Here is a 19,906-nt window from a genome sequence, read left to right as displayed (position 1 = left end):
CATGGCTGAGTTTCAGTGCGCATGATTGACGTGTCTGCCAAATTTCATGAGTTTTCGAATATGTACAAGGTATCAGATTTGTATTTTGAACTAGGTGGCACTATGTGGTTAATGAAGCCCAGCTAGACTAATTTACCAGATCACCTCAAATTGTATCATAGAACAAATGTATGTACAAAATTTCATGAGTTTTTAGACATGGTAAGCTCCTCAAAACAGCGTGGGAATATTTCAAAAGCCCACATTCCATCCAACATGGCTGACTTCCTGTTGGGCAGAGTCAAATACAACCAAGTGAACTTTGTCCTGTATCACAAGAGTATCGATCACACCAAATCTCGTGCCACTCCGAGCAACTCCCTCTCAACCATAGCTTGTTCTCGGGGGCGCTATAGAGGGGGCGCTATAGAGGACCACACCCAGTCCCTTGCTCAGTGTAACTTTGTGATTTTATGCACATTTGATTAGTTTGCCAAAATTCGTGAGTTTTTGAGCATCGCAAGTGCCTCAAAAACGAGTTTTTATGCAGAGGGGAAAAAAATATATATAGCCACTAGCAGTGCTAAAGGGCCCTCGCACTCGAGGCCAAGCCTCTATCTCTGAATAGCAGTGGCCAGGAATGATGTGCATAGCAAATTTCATGAGTCAGAGATTTTTGTCAATGGATTCATTACTGTCCAGGTCCAAATGGAGGCGGTATACTAGAGGGTCAAATTGGGCATGTGGATATCATCAGAACCCTGATGTCCTATAAACTGTGAAGTTTTAGCTACATCAGGCAATGCACTGTGATTTTATGACACATTTCCTGTTTGTATGGCATAACATAAATTTATTGGTTCCCCATTTCAACATCTTGCAAGATGTCACAAATCCCTTCACAATTTAAAATCAGGAACATCTTGACATCACTGATACCAAATATGGCATGAATCCAATAAACAGCCTAGGAAGAGTACATGAAAATGTAACATGGGTTTTGGCAATGGAGTCATTACTGCCCATGTCCAAATGGTGGCACTATACCAGAGGGTTTCTTTGGGCACGTGGATATCTTCAGAACCATGATATCCTATAACCTGTGAAGTTTGAGCCGTGTCAGGCAATGCATGGTGAATTTATGACACTTCCTGTTAGTGTGGCCTAATGTATAAATTTATTGGTTCGCCATTTCATAATCTTGGGACATATCGGAAATCCCTTCACAAAGTAAAATCTGCAACATCTTGCAATGACGTATACCAAATATGGCATGAATCCAACAAGCCACTTAGGAGGAGTTCGTTAAAATGTAATACGTGTCAAAACCAAAAATATCTCACTTCTTGTTGAGTATAGCTGTGAATGAATATTGCAAATTTGTTTGTCTCCATAGCGCCACCTAGTTCAAAAATAAAAATTTTTGACACCTTGGAAATATTTGAAAACTCATGAAATTTGGTACACCCATCAGTCATGCGCATCGCTACTCAGCGATAGGGGCTTGACCCTAGGTGTGTGCGGAGGACTCCATAGCGCCCCCATATGACATGGAGACTCCTGCCCGGTATATAGTTTCACCTATCCATGTCAAATTAGGTAGGTGTGTGGAGTGCCTCGAGACGAACAAATTTGCAATATTCATTGCATCAGCCATACTCAACAGGAAGGGAGTTATTTTTGGCTTTGTGTGTTTTGACACATTTGATCAGTGTGCCAAAATTTGTGAGTTTTCAAGCATCGCAAGTGCCTCAAAAACGAGTTCCTCCATGGAGGAAAATAATAATAGCGGAGCTCCCGCGGAGCACCATACCTAAGAAAAAATGGTAAACCCATCGAGTCGATTTTTCGTGGTTTGTCTGTGTACGTGTACCGCCACTCATACACACCGCCTCATGGTCAGTGTTAGTAATTACCAGTCATACACACCGCCTAGGGCGGCACGGTGGTGTAGTGGTTAGCGCTGTTGCCTCACAGCAAGAAGGTCCTGGGTTCGAGCCCCGGGGCCGGCGAGGGCCTTTCTGTGTGGAGTTTGCATGTTCTCCCCATGTCCGCGTGGGTTTCCTCCGGGTGCTCTGGTTTCCCCCACAGTCCAAAGACATGCAGGTTAGGTTAACTGGTGACTCTAAATTGACCGTAGGTGTGAATGGTTGTCTGTGTCTATGTGTCAGCCCTGTGATGACCTGGCGACTTGTCCAGGGTGTACCCCGCCTTTCGCCCGTAGTCAGCTGGGATAGGCTCCAGCTTGCCTGCGACCCTGTAGAAGGATAAAGCGGCTAGAGATAATGAGATGAGATGAGATGAGATGAGATGAGACACACCGCCTAGTGGCCAGTGTTAGTAATTACCAGTCATACACACAGCCTAGTGGCCAGTGTTAGTAATTACCAGTCATACACACCGCCAGTGCTAGCCAGTAAAGAAATAAAACAAAAGAGACTGGCTATGATATAAGAAAATTCTACAACCCAGAAACAGATGGGAGCTCTGCTTTTAGGCAGTGCCTAAATCTATATATTAATAATAATAATCAGAAGAAGAGGGAAAAAACATCCTGAAAACAATAGGGCTTTGCAGGCCATAGGCCTGTACCTCGGTGCTCGGGCCCTAAAAAACAGGATGAAAACAATAGGCAGGTTATGGTGCAAATAGGTATGGCCTGTGGCCTGCACCTCAGTGCTCGGGCCCTAATACTAATAATTGTAATAAGTAATAAGAAAAAAAGTAAGATGTTACATCTTGCAATTTGTGACATCATGCCATATTTGACATCTTTCTTTAGTAATAAAAAAAGAGGATGAAAACAATAGGACTTTGCACCTACGGTGCAGACCATAGGCCAAAGGCCTGCACCTTTGTGCTCGGGCCCTAAAAAACATGACAAAAACAATAGGCCTTTGCACCTCGGTGCTCAGGACCTAATAATAAAAAGAAGAATTCTTATGAATAAAATAGGGCCTTGCACCTCTGGTACTTGGGCCCTAATAATAAGAAAAAACATGCCGAAAACAATCGGGCTTTGCACCTATGGTGCAGGCCTATGGACGTCCATAGCCATAATAATAATAATAAAAAATACGAGAATCCTTATGAATACAATAGGGCCTTGCACTGCTGGTACTCGGGCCCTAATAAAAAGAAGAATCCTTATGACTACAATAGGGCCTTGTACCTCCAGTGCTTGGGTCATAATAATAATAATAATAATAATAATAACAAGAAAAACATGCCGAAAACAATATGGCTTTGCATCTACGGTACCTCTGTGCTTGGGCCCTAATAATGAAAAAAATATGCAGAAAACAATTGGGCTTTGCACCTCGGTACTCGGGCCACAAAAAACATGCCAAAAACAATAGGGCTTATGGTGCAGACCTGTGGAAAACAATAGGGCTTATGGTGCAGACCTGTGGACCCCACCTTGGTGCTCGGGCCTGAATGAAAAAACATGCCGAAAACAATAGGGATTTGCTCCGATCCTTGGGCCCTACAAATCTGAGTGAAAACAAAAGGGCCTTGCACCTCCGGTGCTCAGGCCCTAATAACAATGAAGGTGAGTGCTATAAAGATATGTAAAGAATGTGGGTAAATTTGATAAAATAAAAGGAGGTAATGAAAGGGAAAAAAGTCAGAAGATACTTTTCTTAGAGCAAATTTTATCGATACAACGGTTTAACACATAAGCCAAATACACACAATGTGAATGGTAAGATGGATTAAGCCCTCAACGATTCCCTCTTTCCCTCCCTATTTTGAGGGTGGAATCACGAGCTCAGTGGGGGAAAAAAAAAACATGGACACTTCCGTGTTCGTATTTTGTTAACCACAAGCTAGGCAGCTAACTGTGGTGAATTATGCCTTGCTGCCTTAGATTTACTTCGGAAATGGGAAGTCGGCGCCCGGAACGACATTTTCTTTGTTTTTTCTTTCCTTATTCGGATGTTGGAAATCACGAGTTACGAGCGAATGCAGCGGCAGTTGCTTTGTATCTAGTTAGCAACAACCTAGGCAGATAACTGTGTATTGCTGTGTTCGGGAAGTGGGAAGTCGGTGCCCTCAACGACCCCCCCCCCCCCCCCCCCCCCCATTCGGAGGTTGGAAATCACGAGTTGCGACCGAACGCAGCGGCAGTTGCTTAAAGTGTACGTCAAGCCGCGAAGTATTGTGAACAGTCTGGCAACACTGAAAACTTTACATTCAGCGATAAGGGGTAGGTTCTTCTTTTAGCATTATTTAATATTGCAATAGTATGTTTTTTTTAAAGCTAGTGTCGAAAAAAAATGTCGCTGAAGAAGTCATTAGGAGGTGTGAATCATGAGGTTCTCGACAGGGAACCAGTCGATTTCCTTTGAATGCTGCCGTTTTCTGACCTTTTCCTCGTCAGTAGCAGTTGAATTCCGCTTTCAGTTATCCCAATAAGATATGTTTATGTAAATGTACATTGATATCGCGACTATTTTTAGACTCCGTTTTCAGTCAGTGATAAAAATCCTATTAGGCGTGTCGACTCCAATATGTGAAAGCAAATTAGGATGTTTTGACATTTAGTCCCTTTCAACCCTCAAAATGATCTAGGAGTGACTAGTCAGCATTTTTGTGCATATGCCCCCTCTGAAAGTGCACGCTGCGGTTCGTTTAAGACTGACCTATGCGTTCTCGTAGGCTCTCCGCCGTAGCCTGTGCTCATAACTCATGTCCAAGGTTTATTTTTATTGAAATGACTACAACGCAAAAAGAGAGAATATGTCGGAGGAAATCGTATGTATGACCATTGATGTGTATAACCATAAGGCAGAAGGGTGAATTTTCTGTTTTTGTCCGGCCCCTGAGAAACATGGAAGAAGAAATGCGTTTCCAACACTTAAGATGTTGGCAGGTAGATTTAAAGATTTACATCATCGTTTGCAACCATTTATTTGGCATCAGTGTACGCACAGTATGTCCGTAGACATTACTCATAGACTGACGGTCATTATTCGAGTTTTAGCTTCAGGTGGAAGCCAACAGGCTGGAACAGCTAGCTACAAAGTGTCTCAGTGTCGGCTATTGAGGTATTTCACCTGACGTCACATGGTCACGTGACGCCCTGGTGTCCGCCATTTTGAACGTCAAGCTAGCTAATGTCAACAACAGTAGCTAGTATGTTACTGTAGCAATGTTTACGTTCAGTCATTTGGATGACTGTTAAAACCTTTCAGTCTCAAGTTTTTCCTTTACTGGATTTACTAGTTTACTGAGCTAGCGCGCTCGGGCAAGCTGGGAGCTAGCGCGCGCTAGCCTCTGCCGGTGCGCGCTAGCTCAGTAAACTAGTAAATCCAGTAAAGGAAAAACTTGAGACTGAAAGGTTTTAACAGTCATCCAAATGAATGAACGTAAACATTGCTACAGTAACATACTAGCTACTGTTGTTGTTGACATTAGCTAGTGCTAACAGCTAACTGCTAGTACACTGCTACAACTACACCGACCCTAATAATACAGTTCTTGGTCATTGCCTGGTAACAGCAAATTTATAACGGGCAATGTCTCACCCTGTAAATGCCCTACGTCTCTGGATAGTGAAGGTGTTTTCTGCATCTCGCTCCTTTTTCTTTTATGTTTTTCGTTTGTCGCCTTCCTCGCATTCAAACTGATTTGAGCCGTGCCGTCCAAAATGGCAGCGTCACATGACTTGGTCACGTGGGTGAAATACCTCAATAAGGTCTGCAAAGCTTGATGGTATTGGAGCCAAAGTTCCTTCCCCGCCTTTCAGTCGCCCAATCGTTAGCAATTGCGACTGATTTTTGACGACTGTGGAACTTTCCAAACTCTGTTGGCAGCATAGACAGAATCCACATAAACATCAAGGCACCGCCGCACGCTGGGAGTGGCTACTACAATGGCGCACACTCCATTGTCCTGATGGCTGCCTGTGAAGCCAGATAGACCCCGTTTACACGTAGCCGGGTATCTATAAAAACGGATAATATTATTTATGCAGTTGCACCCATCATTTACACATAAACGGAGGTTTCAGTCACTGAAAACGGCTGCTTTCGAAAACTCTGGGCAAAGTGGAGATTTGTGAAAACTCCGTTTTCATGCTTGCGTGTAAATAGTGGAAAACGGAGTTTTCTCCGTGTTATGGGGAAAATGGAGTTTTAGCATTGTGATCTGACGGTCCCTCCTCCTTGGCTTTCAGATCTCTGGTTGGCTTTCTATTTGTTTGACATGTTTTTGACAGCCTTCCCTGGCTGTTTTTGAGCATTGTGTAAACGAAATTATTTTTCTAGTACGGGGAGGAGAAGATACCCGTTTTCATAAATACCCGGCTACGTGTAAACGAAGTAATAGGCTTCGTTTGTAACCACGTGACCAAAACTGCTTGTGTCATTGACCGCCGTCATGTTGGAGGATACACACAGAGTGTTAAGAGGAGTTACATTTAGAAGCTTGTAATCATCTATTTCACAATCATTTTGACTGCTTCAAAAGACTGGTATCTAACACGCCATATAACATTGTTATAAAAGAGCACTCACCGGGGGAGGAGACTGCAGTATTTGAGGTAGTGGATTGACATGAATCTTGTTCGACACGGAGTCCTGTGATCATTTGGGAAAATTCTTCAAGAATTTTGCATTTCTTTCTGTGCTCTGTAAGCCTAGCATTTCGAGCTACCACTTTAGTATCATCTCTGATTTTGTTGTGGCCCATATTTTGTGTTTGAGCCCAGTCTGGATCCATAAACTTGTAGAGATCAGCTGATTTCCCAAATGGAAAGAAAAAGCAAAATAAAAGTGGCATCATCAAAAATTATATACAGCTCTTTTTAAAATGAAATAATCATAGAAGTCTTGGATTGTCGGATCTTGCACTCGATCATGACTTTGTCACGTTTGATAGCGGCGAGTTTCTGCAGGACCAGGCTATTAAATGATCCAATATTTCTTATATATTGCCGTTTTTCATTAATAACTAGTTCGTAGCACTTACCATTAATAAAATGTTCACTGCAGACTCGTGTGGTTTTTGCTTTCTCATCGCTGAGATCAGCCCGGTTTATGTTGGACAGCCGTTGACGTCTGCGCTCCGTGGATGACGTTCTTGTATTTTCTCCTTGATTTTATTTATAATTGCTGGAATTAAAAAAAAAAAAAAAAAACTTATAAAGTCCCCTTGTCTCAAGTAGAATTATGTCTGCATCCAATTACAGCGCAAAGAGTAGGCATAGCAAAGAAACAAAATAAATTCTTGAGCATAACAACCTCTCGAGCATATATTCGATAGTAAACGTGGGCTGCATGAGTTTTTGTATATCCTCCAACGTGGCCCACTTCCGGTTCAAAGCCTCATGCGTAATTAGCTATGACGTCACATGCAAACGAAGAATTGGTTTACCATGGTGGATGGTATGATCTCTTGAAAGAGAGCAGATTTGGTTCAATATCGCTTGAATCTTCTTGGAACATGCAACTTTCCTATTGGGAAGTGTGTGAACCTCCTGGAATTTTTTCAGCCAAATCTGAGATGGTTGAGTGGGTGCATTCGGAGATTTGACATGGAATGACCCACAGGTCAGTTCCATGTCTGTCTCTCTGTCCAGTGCCTTGAAAAAGTATTCATACCCCTTGAACTTTTTCACATTTTTCCACCTTACAACCACTGTGTTAATAATTTTCCAACTCGCAGGAAAAATCCTTCCTTGTTAGCCTGTAAGGATCTATTCTATTGAGTGGTTTCTATATCACTTCCTTTGAGCATACTACTTGTTTTTAATAGTTTGCTTGTTTGCTGTTCGCAAACATGGCAATATATATTGCACACGCGACTGTAACATCTTCACGTGCTTGAGCCTGGTGCAGCTCAAGCGGCCATGAGCGCTCACAGAGTGCATTGTGCGCATGCTTGGGACCCAGTCATCATCGGAAACGCCCAGTTCTTAGCGCAATCAGCACGCACAGATATGAAAGCTGTTTTTACAGAGCCTTTGCGAAGTATTATCATGGTCACGTTTGTTTTGTGCCATGTTTATAGTGCTGTTTAAATATTCTTTGTTTTGCTTTTGTAAATACCACACCTGCTAATAAACACTTCCTGTACTTAGATCCGTCTATTGTCATCTTAGTATCCTGATCCCCAGATCTGTAACCCAGCCGCATATAAAAAGTTGTACTCTTCCAGGTTTTCATCTGTTTGTCCGTGTCTGCAGCACCAGGTAGTTTGAGATGTCGGGGAACTCGGCTGATGGATAATTTTCCAACTCGCAGGAAAAATCCTTCCTTGTTAGCCTGTAAGGATCTATTCTATTGAGTGGTTTCTATATCACTTCCTTTGAGCATACTACTTGGTTTTAATAGTTTGCTTGTTTGCTGTTCACAAACATAGCAATAAGTTCTTGTATTAATGGCCCAGACTCCACTTTTGGATCATTTTTAATCCCTTTTGGCGGAGAATGCCCTGCATGGATGGTTTGATGTTGATTTTTGGCACATCCATGCAGTTTTTTAAATACAATACCTACAATTAAAACAGTTTGTTTTTATTGCATTTATTTAATTCCTGGGCTCCCATCTTTAAAGGAAAAGAAAGCCCATGGTTAAAATACAGTTATGAAGATAGATGACATATAAACTAACAATTCCTGCGAATAATTGAAAATAAGGAGCTCACACAACTAAGATATCCATCTCCGAAAGTCAGTTTCTATGTAGAAATTCCTCATCATGGATGATTTTATGGATGCTGCCATTGAAAATATTTTAACCAATCAGAAAAATCCCCTCGATCGTTTTCGGTAATGCTCTGACGTCATTTGGGTGCAAGACATGGAAGCTCCGCATAGCAAAGAAGACTTGAAGCTGCCCCTGGCTGGAGATTATTTAATTAAAAGTTTTATATGAAAAAAAATTTAAATTCCCTTTTTCTAACAAAAAAGTGGAAGCAGAAAGATAATACTGATGTCGTTGATGAACACTGAGGGAAGAGTGAACATTTGACGTACTCCTACATGACTGAATGGGGGGAGGCAATTTTTCATATTTATATCCTCGGTACTAGTAGTGCTGCCATGACAGCCTCTGCAGACTGTAACCTTGCTAGACTACCTACAAACAGATCTGCATGCAATCTGACTTACCTAAATCTGTCGAAGAGGAAAGTGTGCGAGTTTTTCAACGTTCCTGGCAGCATAAGAGCAATTCCAGCGTTATGGACGTGACACTTGAACTCAAAATGGCAACAAATGACCCAGTGCATGTTTTATTGTCTCCCAGTATTTAAACAGGTGTTGCATATTTTAAGGCTGTACCATACTGGAGAAGTGATAGAACAAGAACAATTCCCATAGTACATCTAGGGCATGCCAGAAAACGCCAATAAAAGATGCGTTATGGACGTGACAGAAAAAGTATCACTTTTCTTGGGTGACTGTACATTTTTATCAAACTCTGTGAAATTGTAAACCTAATGTCGAAATGGAGATATCCATTTGATAGAGGGGTCCAAGGTGAATATTAAAAAATCTTTGTTTAAAATATTTTGTATTTCATGCAGAGTTTCAGAAGGAAAAGTCAGCGTTATGGATGTGACGAAATTCCGTTATGGATGTGACGCGTCTGAAATAGACATGGCATATGTTTAGAAAATCAGCAATTTAACCACCATAACCCTTTGAAAAACTCTCTAAATATCAGCTAAAACTATCAAAGTTCTTAAATAATATTTAGGATGGCTATTGTTTTGCTGTTTTGTGGATTTTAGCATACATTTCTGTGGCTTGTGGCAATAATATAGAATTGTACATGATCAAAGTTGATTTTAGCTTGGGTTTTACATTATAAGAAAGAAAGACTGACAGTGACACATTAGGTTGGTTACAAATTGGTTCAACTTATTCACATCTGTAAAATACAGGCCTAGGTGATATCTCTGGGAGTGGTTTTGATGTATTACATGTTGCTTTATTTTTGCATGGTGAGGTTGATATTTACATGGAATTGCCCATAAGTACTCGTTAGCATGCTTAGCATGCTCTTGACTCAGTCCTAAAAAAACAAGATGTCACCAGGCTAGCCTACCGTAATTACTGTGGTAGATAGTCCAACCCCTGCGGCAACGGAGAAAGAGGGTAAACAAACACTATCCTATTCTCAGTGTTTATTTACCCTCTTTCTCTGTTGCCACAGGGGTTGGACTGTCTACCACGGTAATTACGGTAAGCTAGCCTGTTGACGTCTTGAAGTTTTTTTTAATGAATGAGTCGAGAGCATAGTGGTAGGAAGCGGAGGGTGGATACAGGATACTATACAGGATTTATGTGAACATTGCAGCCACCTGCTACAGGAGCATGCAGCAATGGCAGAAGTGAAAAAACTAGCCTGCCTCAATTCCCAAAGGACAAAAAGGTAAGAAGGTAATGGATAAATGCCATTTGCCGCACAGGGACAGACATCTCACGGGCTGACTGGAATGGTCCTTCAGGTGCAAAAACAGCACATTTGCAGCTCATGTGCTCAGAACATGTTGAAGAAAATTGTTTCACTCAAACAACTCCTGATGCACCAGGCGTTAGGAATACCATACAAGCCAGCGCTGAATCCAGATGCGGTTCACACAATTTTCGGCCAAAAAGCGGACAAGACAAACGAGACAACGCAGTTAGTAGTCCGGAAAAGAGAAGTTCAAAGGGTAAGAAAAACACCACCTTTGTGGCTTCCCTAACTTTTTATTAAGCGTGATACGTTATTTTGATTTCCTTTGGGCATAAACGTAATAACTGCTGATGCAGCTAAGCAGCTTGATGTTTGTTGTATGATTGGTGCCTTGCTCTGATTTTAGTGATTTAGCCTTGGTAATGACTAACTAAAACAACTCTATAAATATTGTTCACTTGTGTGTAACCAATTGATATGGTAACGCTTGTTTATCACGATCATTGCTATTCGTGTCATTATTCGAAATACTCAAGGAAATTGGTGAAGAAATGTTGCTGGCGCTATGGTCCATTTTGTCAAACATGGCCATGTACTGTAAGTGATGTCACACTTTATGGAAACCATTTGGAAAGCAGCTCGGGTGTTTCCAGCAATATTTCCGCCTTTTTCCGTACAAGTGTGATAACACAGTTTCAGCCTCATTCTACAGGTAAAGAGTTTGGGTTTGTCTGTAAGTCAGGGTTGCATCTCATTAATACACTATTTCAGATGTATAGTGAATTTGAATTGGGGGGGGGACTTTTGCTTTGCCCATTCAGTACGACACTCAGCCTTGCACCCAAATGCTGTCACACATCGCCCTTCCAACAGGCAACATGCCAGCCTAGTGGTGGCATTAGAGCAGCAATACAAAAACGCTTACAACTTTCTCATAAATGGTCAGACGTGCCTGAAACTTTTCTTACAGGTGCTCAATATTACAAGCTACCAACCCATGCATGTATTTGTTACATTTAGTTATTCCTTTAACAGGGAGTGATGTTACATCCCATTAATACACTTTACAGTAATTATTAGATTCTAATAGAATAGATAAGCCAAAATAATTGGGGATCATTTTTAATGGGCCCAGACTCGTTACAAGTATGAATAGGTGGGTCTCAAAGCAGTAAAGGTTGAGAACCCCTGAGCTGGGGGGGCAGGGGCATGCTCTCTTGGGAAATTTTGAAACCTAGGGATTCATTTCATGGGTTCTGGGGCAAGACTATTCAAGACTGAATAGCAAATCCAAGACTATTCAGGACCTTCACAACATGGGGAGCTGTTGGGGAACCTGAAGGTTCTGGTGCGGATGCTCCTGTACCTTTTTCCTATTGGCAGGAGGGAAAACAGTCCATGATCAGGATGGGAGGAGTCCTTGATTATGATGGAGGCTCTGCGGATGCAGTGCTGGTTGAAGAGCTCCAGTAGGGATGGGAGAGGGGCACCAAGGATCTTTCCTGCTGTTCTCACAAGCCTGTCCTGCTGTTTTCATTCAGATGCTATGCAAAATCTGAACCAGACAATCATTAAGTCAGAACACTTTCAGTGGTGCCCTTGTAGAAGGTGGAGAGGTTAGGACAGTTGTGGGTTAGGTGCCTTGCTCAACAGCACTTCAGCCCAAACTTCAGGCCATGGCTGCCCCATGTTAACCTAACTGCATGTCTTTGGACTGTGGGGGAAACTGAAGTACCCAGAGGAAACCCATGCAGAACATGCAAATTCCACACACACAGGCCCCCATCAGCCACTGGGCTCAAATCCAGAACCTTCTTGCTGTGAGGCGACAGTGCTAACCACTACACCAGGGGTCATCAAACTGCGGGCCGACTCCGGCCCGTCACCGCCCTTTGACCGGCCCCCCCAGCCCCTCTGCCCCCTACCACTTGAACTATGAGGCAATCCCCAAAAGTGGTCATGGCCTATTTTTTTTTTTAAATCACTTTTTGGCAAATAATAACATGTCTGCATCTTGTATTTTGTTGATTTTATCAATTAAAATTTAATATTTAGTTATAAAATGAACTATTCATATTTTCCGAATTTTCTTCATATGCTCGCGATCAAGCAGTGACAGGCAGTGCACGCGCAGAGAACTGTCAGTGTTCAGGACAGCAAAATGGCTAGCGGTAAGTGAAAAGCTGACAGAGAGTGCAGAGTTTTTAAAGAACAGTGGACCACTGATTTTGATTTTTTTTTTTTTTTCAGTGTAAGGACCGTGCAGTTTGTCTTGTATGTAAAGAAAGTGTGTCGGTTTTCAAAGAATATAATGTGTCGTCACTACGAAACCTGCCACAAAGAGTATGCTAGTTTGCGAGGGCAAACAAGAGAAGACAGGATTCGGAGGATGAAATGCGGACTGGCTGCACAACAGAATGTATTCCTTCGCCAAACCCAGATCAACCAGGCTGCTGTCTGAGCTAGCTATAAAGCCTCAGTCACAACCGGCCGTACGTGCTCCTACGGCCGGTCTACGTGCAAAAAACGCAAGAAACGCACGGAGGGTGCGCGTGTGATGTGCTGATTTTCGAGCCATAGACTGGCCGCAGACCGGCCGCAGAGGTTCTTTGTCATGTCAAACAAACTCTACAGGAGCTTACGTTTTTTTCAGGTTGCAAGACAAACTTACAGCCAACGTGCGTCTTTCTCCATGAACAAAAAAAACGCAGCGATTTGGGAAACATCAAAAATTGCACGGCCAAAAAAATCATACGTCCGGTTGTGACCTAGGCTTAAGGTAGCTCACCTACTAGCTACCCATGGAAAGCCGTTTACTGATGGGGACTTTGTTAAAGTATGCATGCTTGCTGTGGCCGAGGAGGTGTGTCCCGACAAGAAGGATGCGCTCAATGCGGTGAGTCTCTCTGCACCTACTATGACCAGGCGAACTGAAGATTTGGGGGACAACGTGTATGATCAACTGAATGAGGGAGCGTCAGAATTCGAGTTTTTTGCTTTGGCCATGGATGAGAGCAATGACATGCAGGACACAGCACAACTGCTGTGATCTATTGCTCATATTATTATAATTTAAGGTTTTTTTAATGTATTCATTTTATAGGCCTATTTATTTGAACTTTATTAAGTGCTGCACACAATTATTATTAATATTATCAACAGGCCTACCTACAATTTATAATTTTTCTCTCACCTTTGCCAGTGTCAATCACCTCAACTAGGCAGATGTTTCTTACCTTGACAGCTTTGATGTTATTTTTATTAGAAAATAAATAAATGGAATATCTGTGGTATTTTAAATTAAAACAAAGTGTGAAGACTCGATTACTACTTTTGCAAACCACTAGTAAAGATAAACAAATATGTGCCAGGAATCAAGTGTTGATAGAGTAGTGTGGATATAATAGTGGGGATGGCTGTGCCAGGCTAGTAATCTCTACTACACTGTTGCCCCTTTTCCACCAAAGCAGTTCCAGGGCTGGTTCGGGGCTAGTGCTTAGTTTGGAACCGGGTTTTCTGTTTCCACTGACAAGGAACTGGCTCTGGGGCCAGAAAAACCCGTTCCAGGCTAGCACCAACTCTCTGCTGGGCCAGAGGAAAGAACCGCTTACATCAGCGGGGGGGCGGAGTTGTTAAGACCAACAACAATAACAAGACCGCGAAAGGTCGCCATTTTTAAGCGACGAGAAGCAGCAGCTGTACAAACGCGAAGTCATTTATTATTATTGTTGTTGCTGCTGCTGCTGCTTCTTCCATGTTGTTTTTGCTTCGATATTCTCGCCAAGGTTTATGCAAACGTAGTGACGTAACTGACGTATACAGCAACGTAATGATGTGTCTTCTCTAAGGTGGGGTTTACATTAGACCGTATCGGCGGATCATCAGATTAACGTTTTTAAAACGATTAGTGTGCACACAGCAACGCCAATACACGATTCGCGTGCACATAGCAACGCCAATACACGGATACGCTCGGCTCCGCAGGCATCCTGCGCTCCAAATCACTCCGCCCTGAACAGCGAATGCCCTCTGGAGGGTGCGCACTCCGGCCCTGCGCAGCTCACAGAGCGCGCGAGTATAGCGCACGAGCAGTGATTTGGGACTGAGCCGCTGTGTGTGTGATCTCAGTGCATGTCGGGCATGCGCGTCACTTACCACTTGCAAGTGGAAGGATGGCAAGCCTAAAGACAATCATAACTACACAATGGGCAGTATTTGCATCAGTATTTACAGTATTTTCATACTTTTATACTCTTTAATGAAAGGTGATACAAGGCGGAAGTCCGCGCCGTTTTTCAGCAGTCGCGTCACATGACCAACGCCAGCGAATCAGGAAGGTGGATGTCACAGTGACGTTGTCCAATGACGACGCCAGCTAGAGCTCAGCACAGCGTATCCGCGTATTCTCAATGTTTACACAGCACCGGACCAGACACGATTTGGATTGAATACATGGACCCTGGCGGATTCCCGTTTCCCGGCGTTTCCAGGCGTTTTAATGTAAACGGACAGTGCATCCGCGAAGAAAATGAGACAGATACGGTCTAATGTAAACTTGGCCTTAGCACCGCGAGCTATGGAAAAACAAACTGGTTCTCAGCTGGCTCGCAAGTTGAACGAGTTGTGAACCAGCACCAGCACTGGCCCCGAACCAGCCCTGGAACTGATTTGGTGGAAAAGGGGTAAATGAGGCCTGCTGGTGGTCATATTTGTCTGGGTCATACAATTCTATGTTATATAGCTGACCCGACCCCGGCCCCCCATCACAGTCAGGAACGACATTGTGGCCCCCAGAGAAAAAAAGTTTGGTGACCCCTGCACTACACCACTGTCCATCCTCTTGGCCTCTCTGATACTCTGTGATAGATTGCTTTTGACCAATCTATATGCTGTAGGGGGTGGCATGGTGGTGTAGTGGTTAGCACTGTTGCCTCACAGCAAGAAGGTTCTGGGTTCGAGCCCAGTGGCTGACGGGCCTTTCTGTGTGGAATCTGCATGTTCTCCCCGTGTCTGTGTGGGTTTTCTCTGGGTGCTTTTGTAGAGGGTGTCTGTCCCTTCTGTTCCCAATACAGAATGTGTGGTTAATTTTGAAACAAACAAACAAAAAAAGACAACCCTGTACTGTTGCATACCTTTGCAGGAAGAATGGGACAAAACACTGGAAATGCTAAGCATCTTTTGAGCGTTCATAAGGAATGGTAACATTACAAAGTGTTAAATGCTTTACGACTTCAGCGTTCTCTCCTGATTTAAATTCCTGGAGCTGGGCTTCTCCAGCCAGGATTGCTGTTCTTGCGCATGTAGAAAATTCTCCTGTATGGAGTTTTGCTCTCAGGTCAAGAACATGCTGAATCTCCTCTGTACTAGGAGAAGGTTTCTACCCCTCAGCTTTTTCTTAATGACATCCAAGACAACAGGAGGCCTGCATCCATACAATAATTCAAATGCAGAGAACCACAAGGAGGCTTGGGGGACCACTCAAAAATGCAAATAATAGGGGTTCAAGTCATTCATCCAAGTTTTGCACATCCTTGTGAACGAAATTATGAATCGTGTGTTTAAGCATTTGATTAAAACATTAGACCAGTCGGTCTTTCTGCGGATGGCAAGCACTGGTACGAGTTGATTTTGATTTAATCCCCATTAATTTGTACGGTTTGTGAGGTATGTCACGTGAACGTTGTGCCTTGATCAGTCAAGATCTTTTTGGAATCCTGACTTGGGACATGGAAGAGTGCTTCCGCAGTACTGTGTGTGTGTACGTACACAGAGCAAAGTCTAAAAATATTTGGACAGCAACAGTTTTTGTAATTTTGAATGGAGCAGTCAAGATGTGATTTGAAATGTTGACTTTCAGCTTTAAGGGGTGTAACAAAAAAAGATTGCATTAACCGTTTAGGAATTACAACCATTTGTTTACGTAGTTTTTCTATTTTTTACAGGCTCAAAAGTAATTGGGCGAACTAAAATAATTATTCTAAGCATTTATTCTCGATGTAAATTGTTCGTGGGTAAATAAACAGTGAACTGGGTTATTGTCTGATTGCTATATTTACACATTTTAGTGTAAAGATTTGAAAAGGTTCTACCATTTTCCCTTTCTTTTTGATATAGGATTCCATATAATCCAGACCTTGCCTGAGGGTGGCAATGTATCCAAACTTCCACAACCCTTTTGCAGATGATGAAGAGCATGCCACACCAGCAGCAAGAGGCTTCAACTTTAATGATGGTGGTGGTGATGAAGAAAATGCAATGAACCCAGCAGATCGACGCCAGAGGCAGCTGGAACAGGAGGTGATGCGCACGGCTCAGTCTGCCATGGACAGCAGCAGTCGTTCACTGTGCCTCATCTATGATTCTGAGAAAATCGGGACAGAAACAGCAGAGGTTAGAGAATTTTACATGACCAAAGTGCTCACAAAAAGACTACAGTAAACTCCAGAATTTTTTTGCAAAATGGGCAAAAAGTATAATATAAAAGTTTATTTATATATAAGCATTTACACAGCGATTCAGATTTTCTGCACATACTTGCTTTTCTTCTAACAAATAGGCTAGAGGACTGTGTAGGCTTTTGCACTTTTTTTTTTTCTCTTATGGAAATGTCAAATATTGACATTCTCTTAAATATTATTTACAGACCCCATAAAGATTTAATACATTTTGGAACAATAGGTCACAACACTGGTATCATAGAAGCTGACTGTGCATGTTGCTCTATGAAGTGCTTCATCTTGTATTAAGCATACAATCAGCAGATTTACTGGTAAACCTAGCTAGCTAGCTGTTGCTGCTAAACTGTAGTATAAACTCATTGCTTTGTGAGCGAACTACTCCAGTGCCTTGCAGAAGTATTCAAACACCCTTTAGTGTTTGTCCTGTTTTGTCACATTACAAGCTGGAATTAAAATGGATTTTTGAGGGGTTAGCACCATTTGGTTTATACAACATGTCTACCACTTTAAATATGCAAAGGTTTTTTGTTTTGTTGCTTTTTAATTGTGATACAAGCAATAATTTTAAGATGAAGAAAACAAAAATCTGGAGTGTGCTGGTTAATACTTTGTAGAGCCACCTTTTGCTACAATTACAGCTGAAAGTCTCTTGGGATATGTCTCTATTAGCTTAGCACAGGGGTCGGCAACCTATGGCACGCGTGCCACTGGTGGCACGCGGCGTCATAACCACTGGCATGCAGAACCGAAGCAAAAAAAAAAAAATCAAGCAAAAAAAAAAAAAGCAACGAGCACTGAGTGACAGTGCGATCCTCCAATAACATTCGCTCTACAGCGCTCTCCGCAGAGATCCCGCCCATTTTCCCAGAACTCAAAGTCAAAGTTAGCACTGATAATGTTACGTTACAAATGCAGAGAAGATGACAGAGCCCCCGGCTAAAAAATCTAAAGCGCGGCTATTTCAGCCTTTCTGGACAGAGGAATTTGGTTTCGTTTGTGTGAAAGACCGTGCTGTATGTACATTGTGCTGTGAAAACGTTGTATGTCGCACCTCAAGTGTTAAAAGACATTTCGAGACAAAACATGAGAAGAACTATAAAGACGCTGCCGATAGAGCCGAATCCCTCAAACGTGCCGTGGCTAGTTATGGGAAACAGTCAAGTTCTCTTAAAACGTTTGCCAACACCAAAGACCTTGTCACAGAAGCCAGTTACAATCTGGCTAACTGCATTGCTAAACATGGAAAGCCATTCACTGATGGTGAATATACAAAGGAGGCCTTTCTGAGTTGCGCAGAGAGACTTTTTGAGGACTTGCCCAACAAAGACACCATTAAAAATCGAATAAAGGACATGCCCACGTCCGCTAGAACAATTCAGCGACGTGTCGATGAAATGGCTAACGATGTCCGATATCAGCAAACAGAAGGACTGAATAATGCAAAGATTTTCAGCCTAGCTCTTGATGAGAGTGTGGACGTGAATGACATTCCACGATTAGCTGTCATGGCAAGATACTGTGACGAATCCAAGTCATCAGTGAGAGAGGAGCTCTGCTGTTTGAAACCTATGCCGGACACAACTAAAGGTGAGGACGTAGCTACGGTGATTGCGCAACATTTTGATGAGAGAGGGGTTGACATGGCGAAGATTTTTGCAATAACGACAGACGGCGCTCCCTCCATGGTTGGGAGGCAGAAGGGAGCCGTCAAACTTATTGAGGAAAAGGTCATGACAGGCACCCCGTAATGAAGCTCCACTGTATAATTCACCAGGAAAATTTGTGTGCAAAAATGTCAAATTCAGATCTCAATGGTGTTATGGCTACGGTGGCAAAGGTTATCAACTTCCTCATCAAACGATCGGCACTGACACACCGACAGTTTCGATCCCTGCTGGAAGAAATGGACAGCGCGTACACAGATCTCCCTCTCCACTCAGCGGTGAGATGGCTGAGCTGCGGGAAAGTTTTACAGCGATTTGTCAGTTGCATCGATGCAATCAAGGTGTTTTTGGCGGAGAAGGGCCAACATTATCCGCAACTGGAGGACGAGGGGTGGATTGTTAAACTCGCGTTTCTTGCGGACATCACTGGGCACCTCAACGAGCTTAATGTCAAACTGCAAGGTGCAGGACAAACTGTTTTGGACATGTTTGAAACGTGGACTGCTTTTGTTGCCAAACTTGCGGTATTCTCACGTGACATTGCGTCCTCAACCTTTCGCTACTTCGGACACTTGAGGGAGTTGTCCACACAACGCAACATCAGCACCACAGAAATAGCTGAATACATGCGGGAACTAGAGGCGGAGTTCACTGCCCGCTTTGTGGATTTTAAACGCTACGGTCCGATGTTCGATTTTTTGATCAAGCCCGACAGCTTTGATGAGCACGACCTGGACACAGAGCTGTTCGGTTGGATGGATGTACAGGGCATGGAGATGCAGCTGATCGAATTGAAGAGCTCATCACTGTGGGTGACGAAGTTCGCAGAGCTGCGCAAGCAGTTGGAGTCCAGCACTGTGCAACAGCATGGAGCCTGCATCCTCGCATGCTGGACATCTACACCGGAGAAGTTCAGCTGTCTCAAAAACATCGCATTGGCCCTCTTGTCTGTTTTTGGATCAACGTACCTGTGTGAGCAGGTATTTTCGCACATGAAAAATGTACTCAGCACCACCCGCAGTCGTTTGACGACGGATCATTCTGAGGCCTGTTTACAATTAAAAGTGACAAACTACGAACCCCAGATAAAAAAGCTCAGCCAAGAAAAGCAAGGACAGGGATCACATTGACTGGTAGGCAAGTTACTGGAGGCATAGCCTATGATTGAGAGTCAAAGTTAAATAAGTTGCTTTTTCCTTAAAAATGTTTGGCCGTTTTGTTTGCTAGGCATTCTGTCTTACTTGCCTTTGTTAAAATTATTTATGAGAGGTTTCTTTTCATTCATAAGATTTTTAAGATGTTTAAAAAGATTACAATTTCTCTCTCTCTCTCTCTCACACACACACACACACACACACACACACACACACACACACACACACACAGTGTATGG

The 19,906-nt window shown here is 42.9% G+C and overlaps 1 protein-coding gene across 1 annotated transcript in view; it reads left to right on the top strand.

Annotated features, from left to right (window-relative positions):
- The first annotated feature begins 4,060 nt into the window (after positions 1-4,060).
- Positions 4,061-19,906, top strand: part of snap29 (synaptosome associated protein 29) — a 96,920-nt gene continuing 81,074 nt past the window's right edge. Inside the window, exons 1-2 of the mRNA XM_060931817.1 lie at positions 4,061-4,189; positions 16,506-16,781. Coding sequence (XP_060787800.1) covers positions 16,542-16,781 — 240 coding nt within the window. The 5' untranslated portion in view covers positions 4,061-4,189; positions 16,506-16,541. The remainder of the gene's footprint in view (positions 4,190-16,505; positions 16,782-19,906) is intronic.

This window comes from Neoarius graeffei, chromosome 10 (genome assembly GCF_027579695.1).
Source record: "Neoarius graeffei isolate fNeoGra1 chromosome 10, fNeoGra1.pri, whole genome shotgun sequence".
NCBI lineage: Eukaryota > Metazoa > Chordata > Actinopteri > Siluriformes > Ariidae > Neoarius > Neoarius graeffei.
This window is presented reverse-complemented; position numbering and strand designations above follow the sequence as displayed.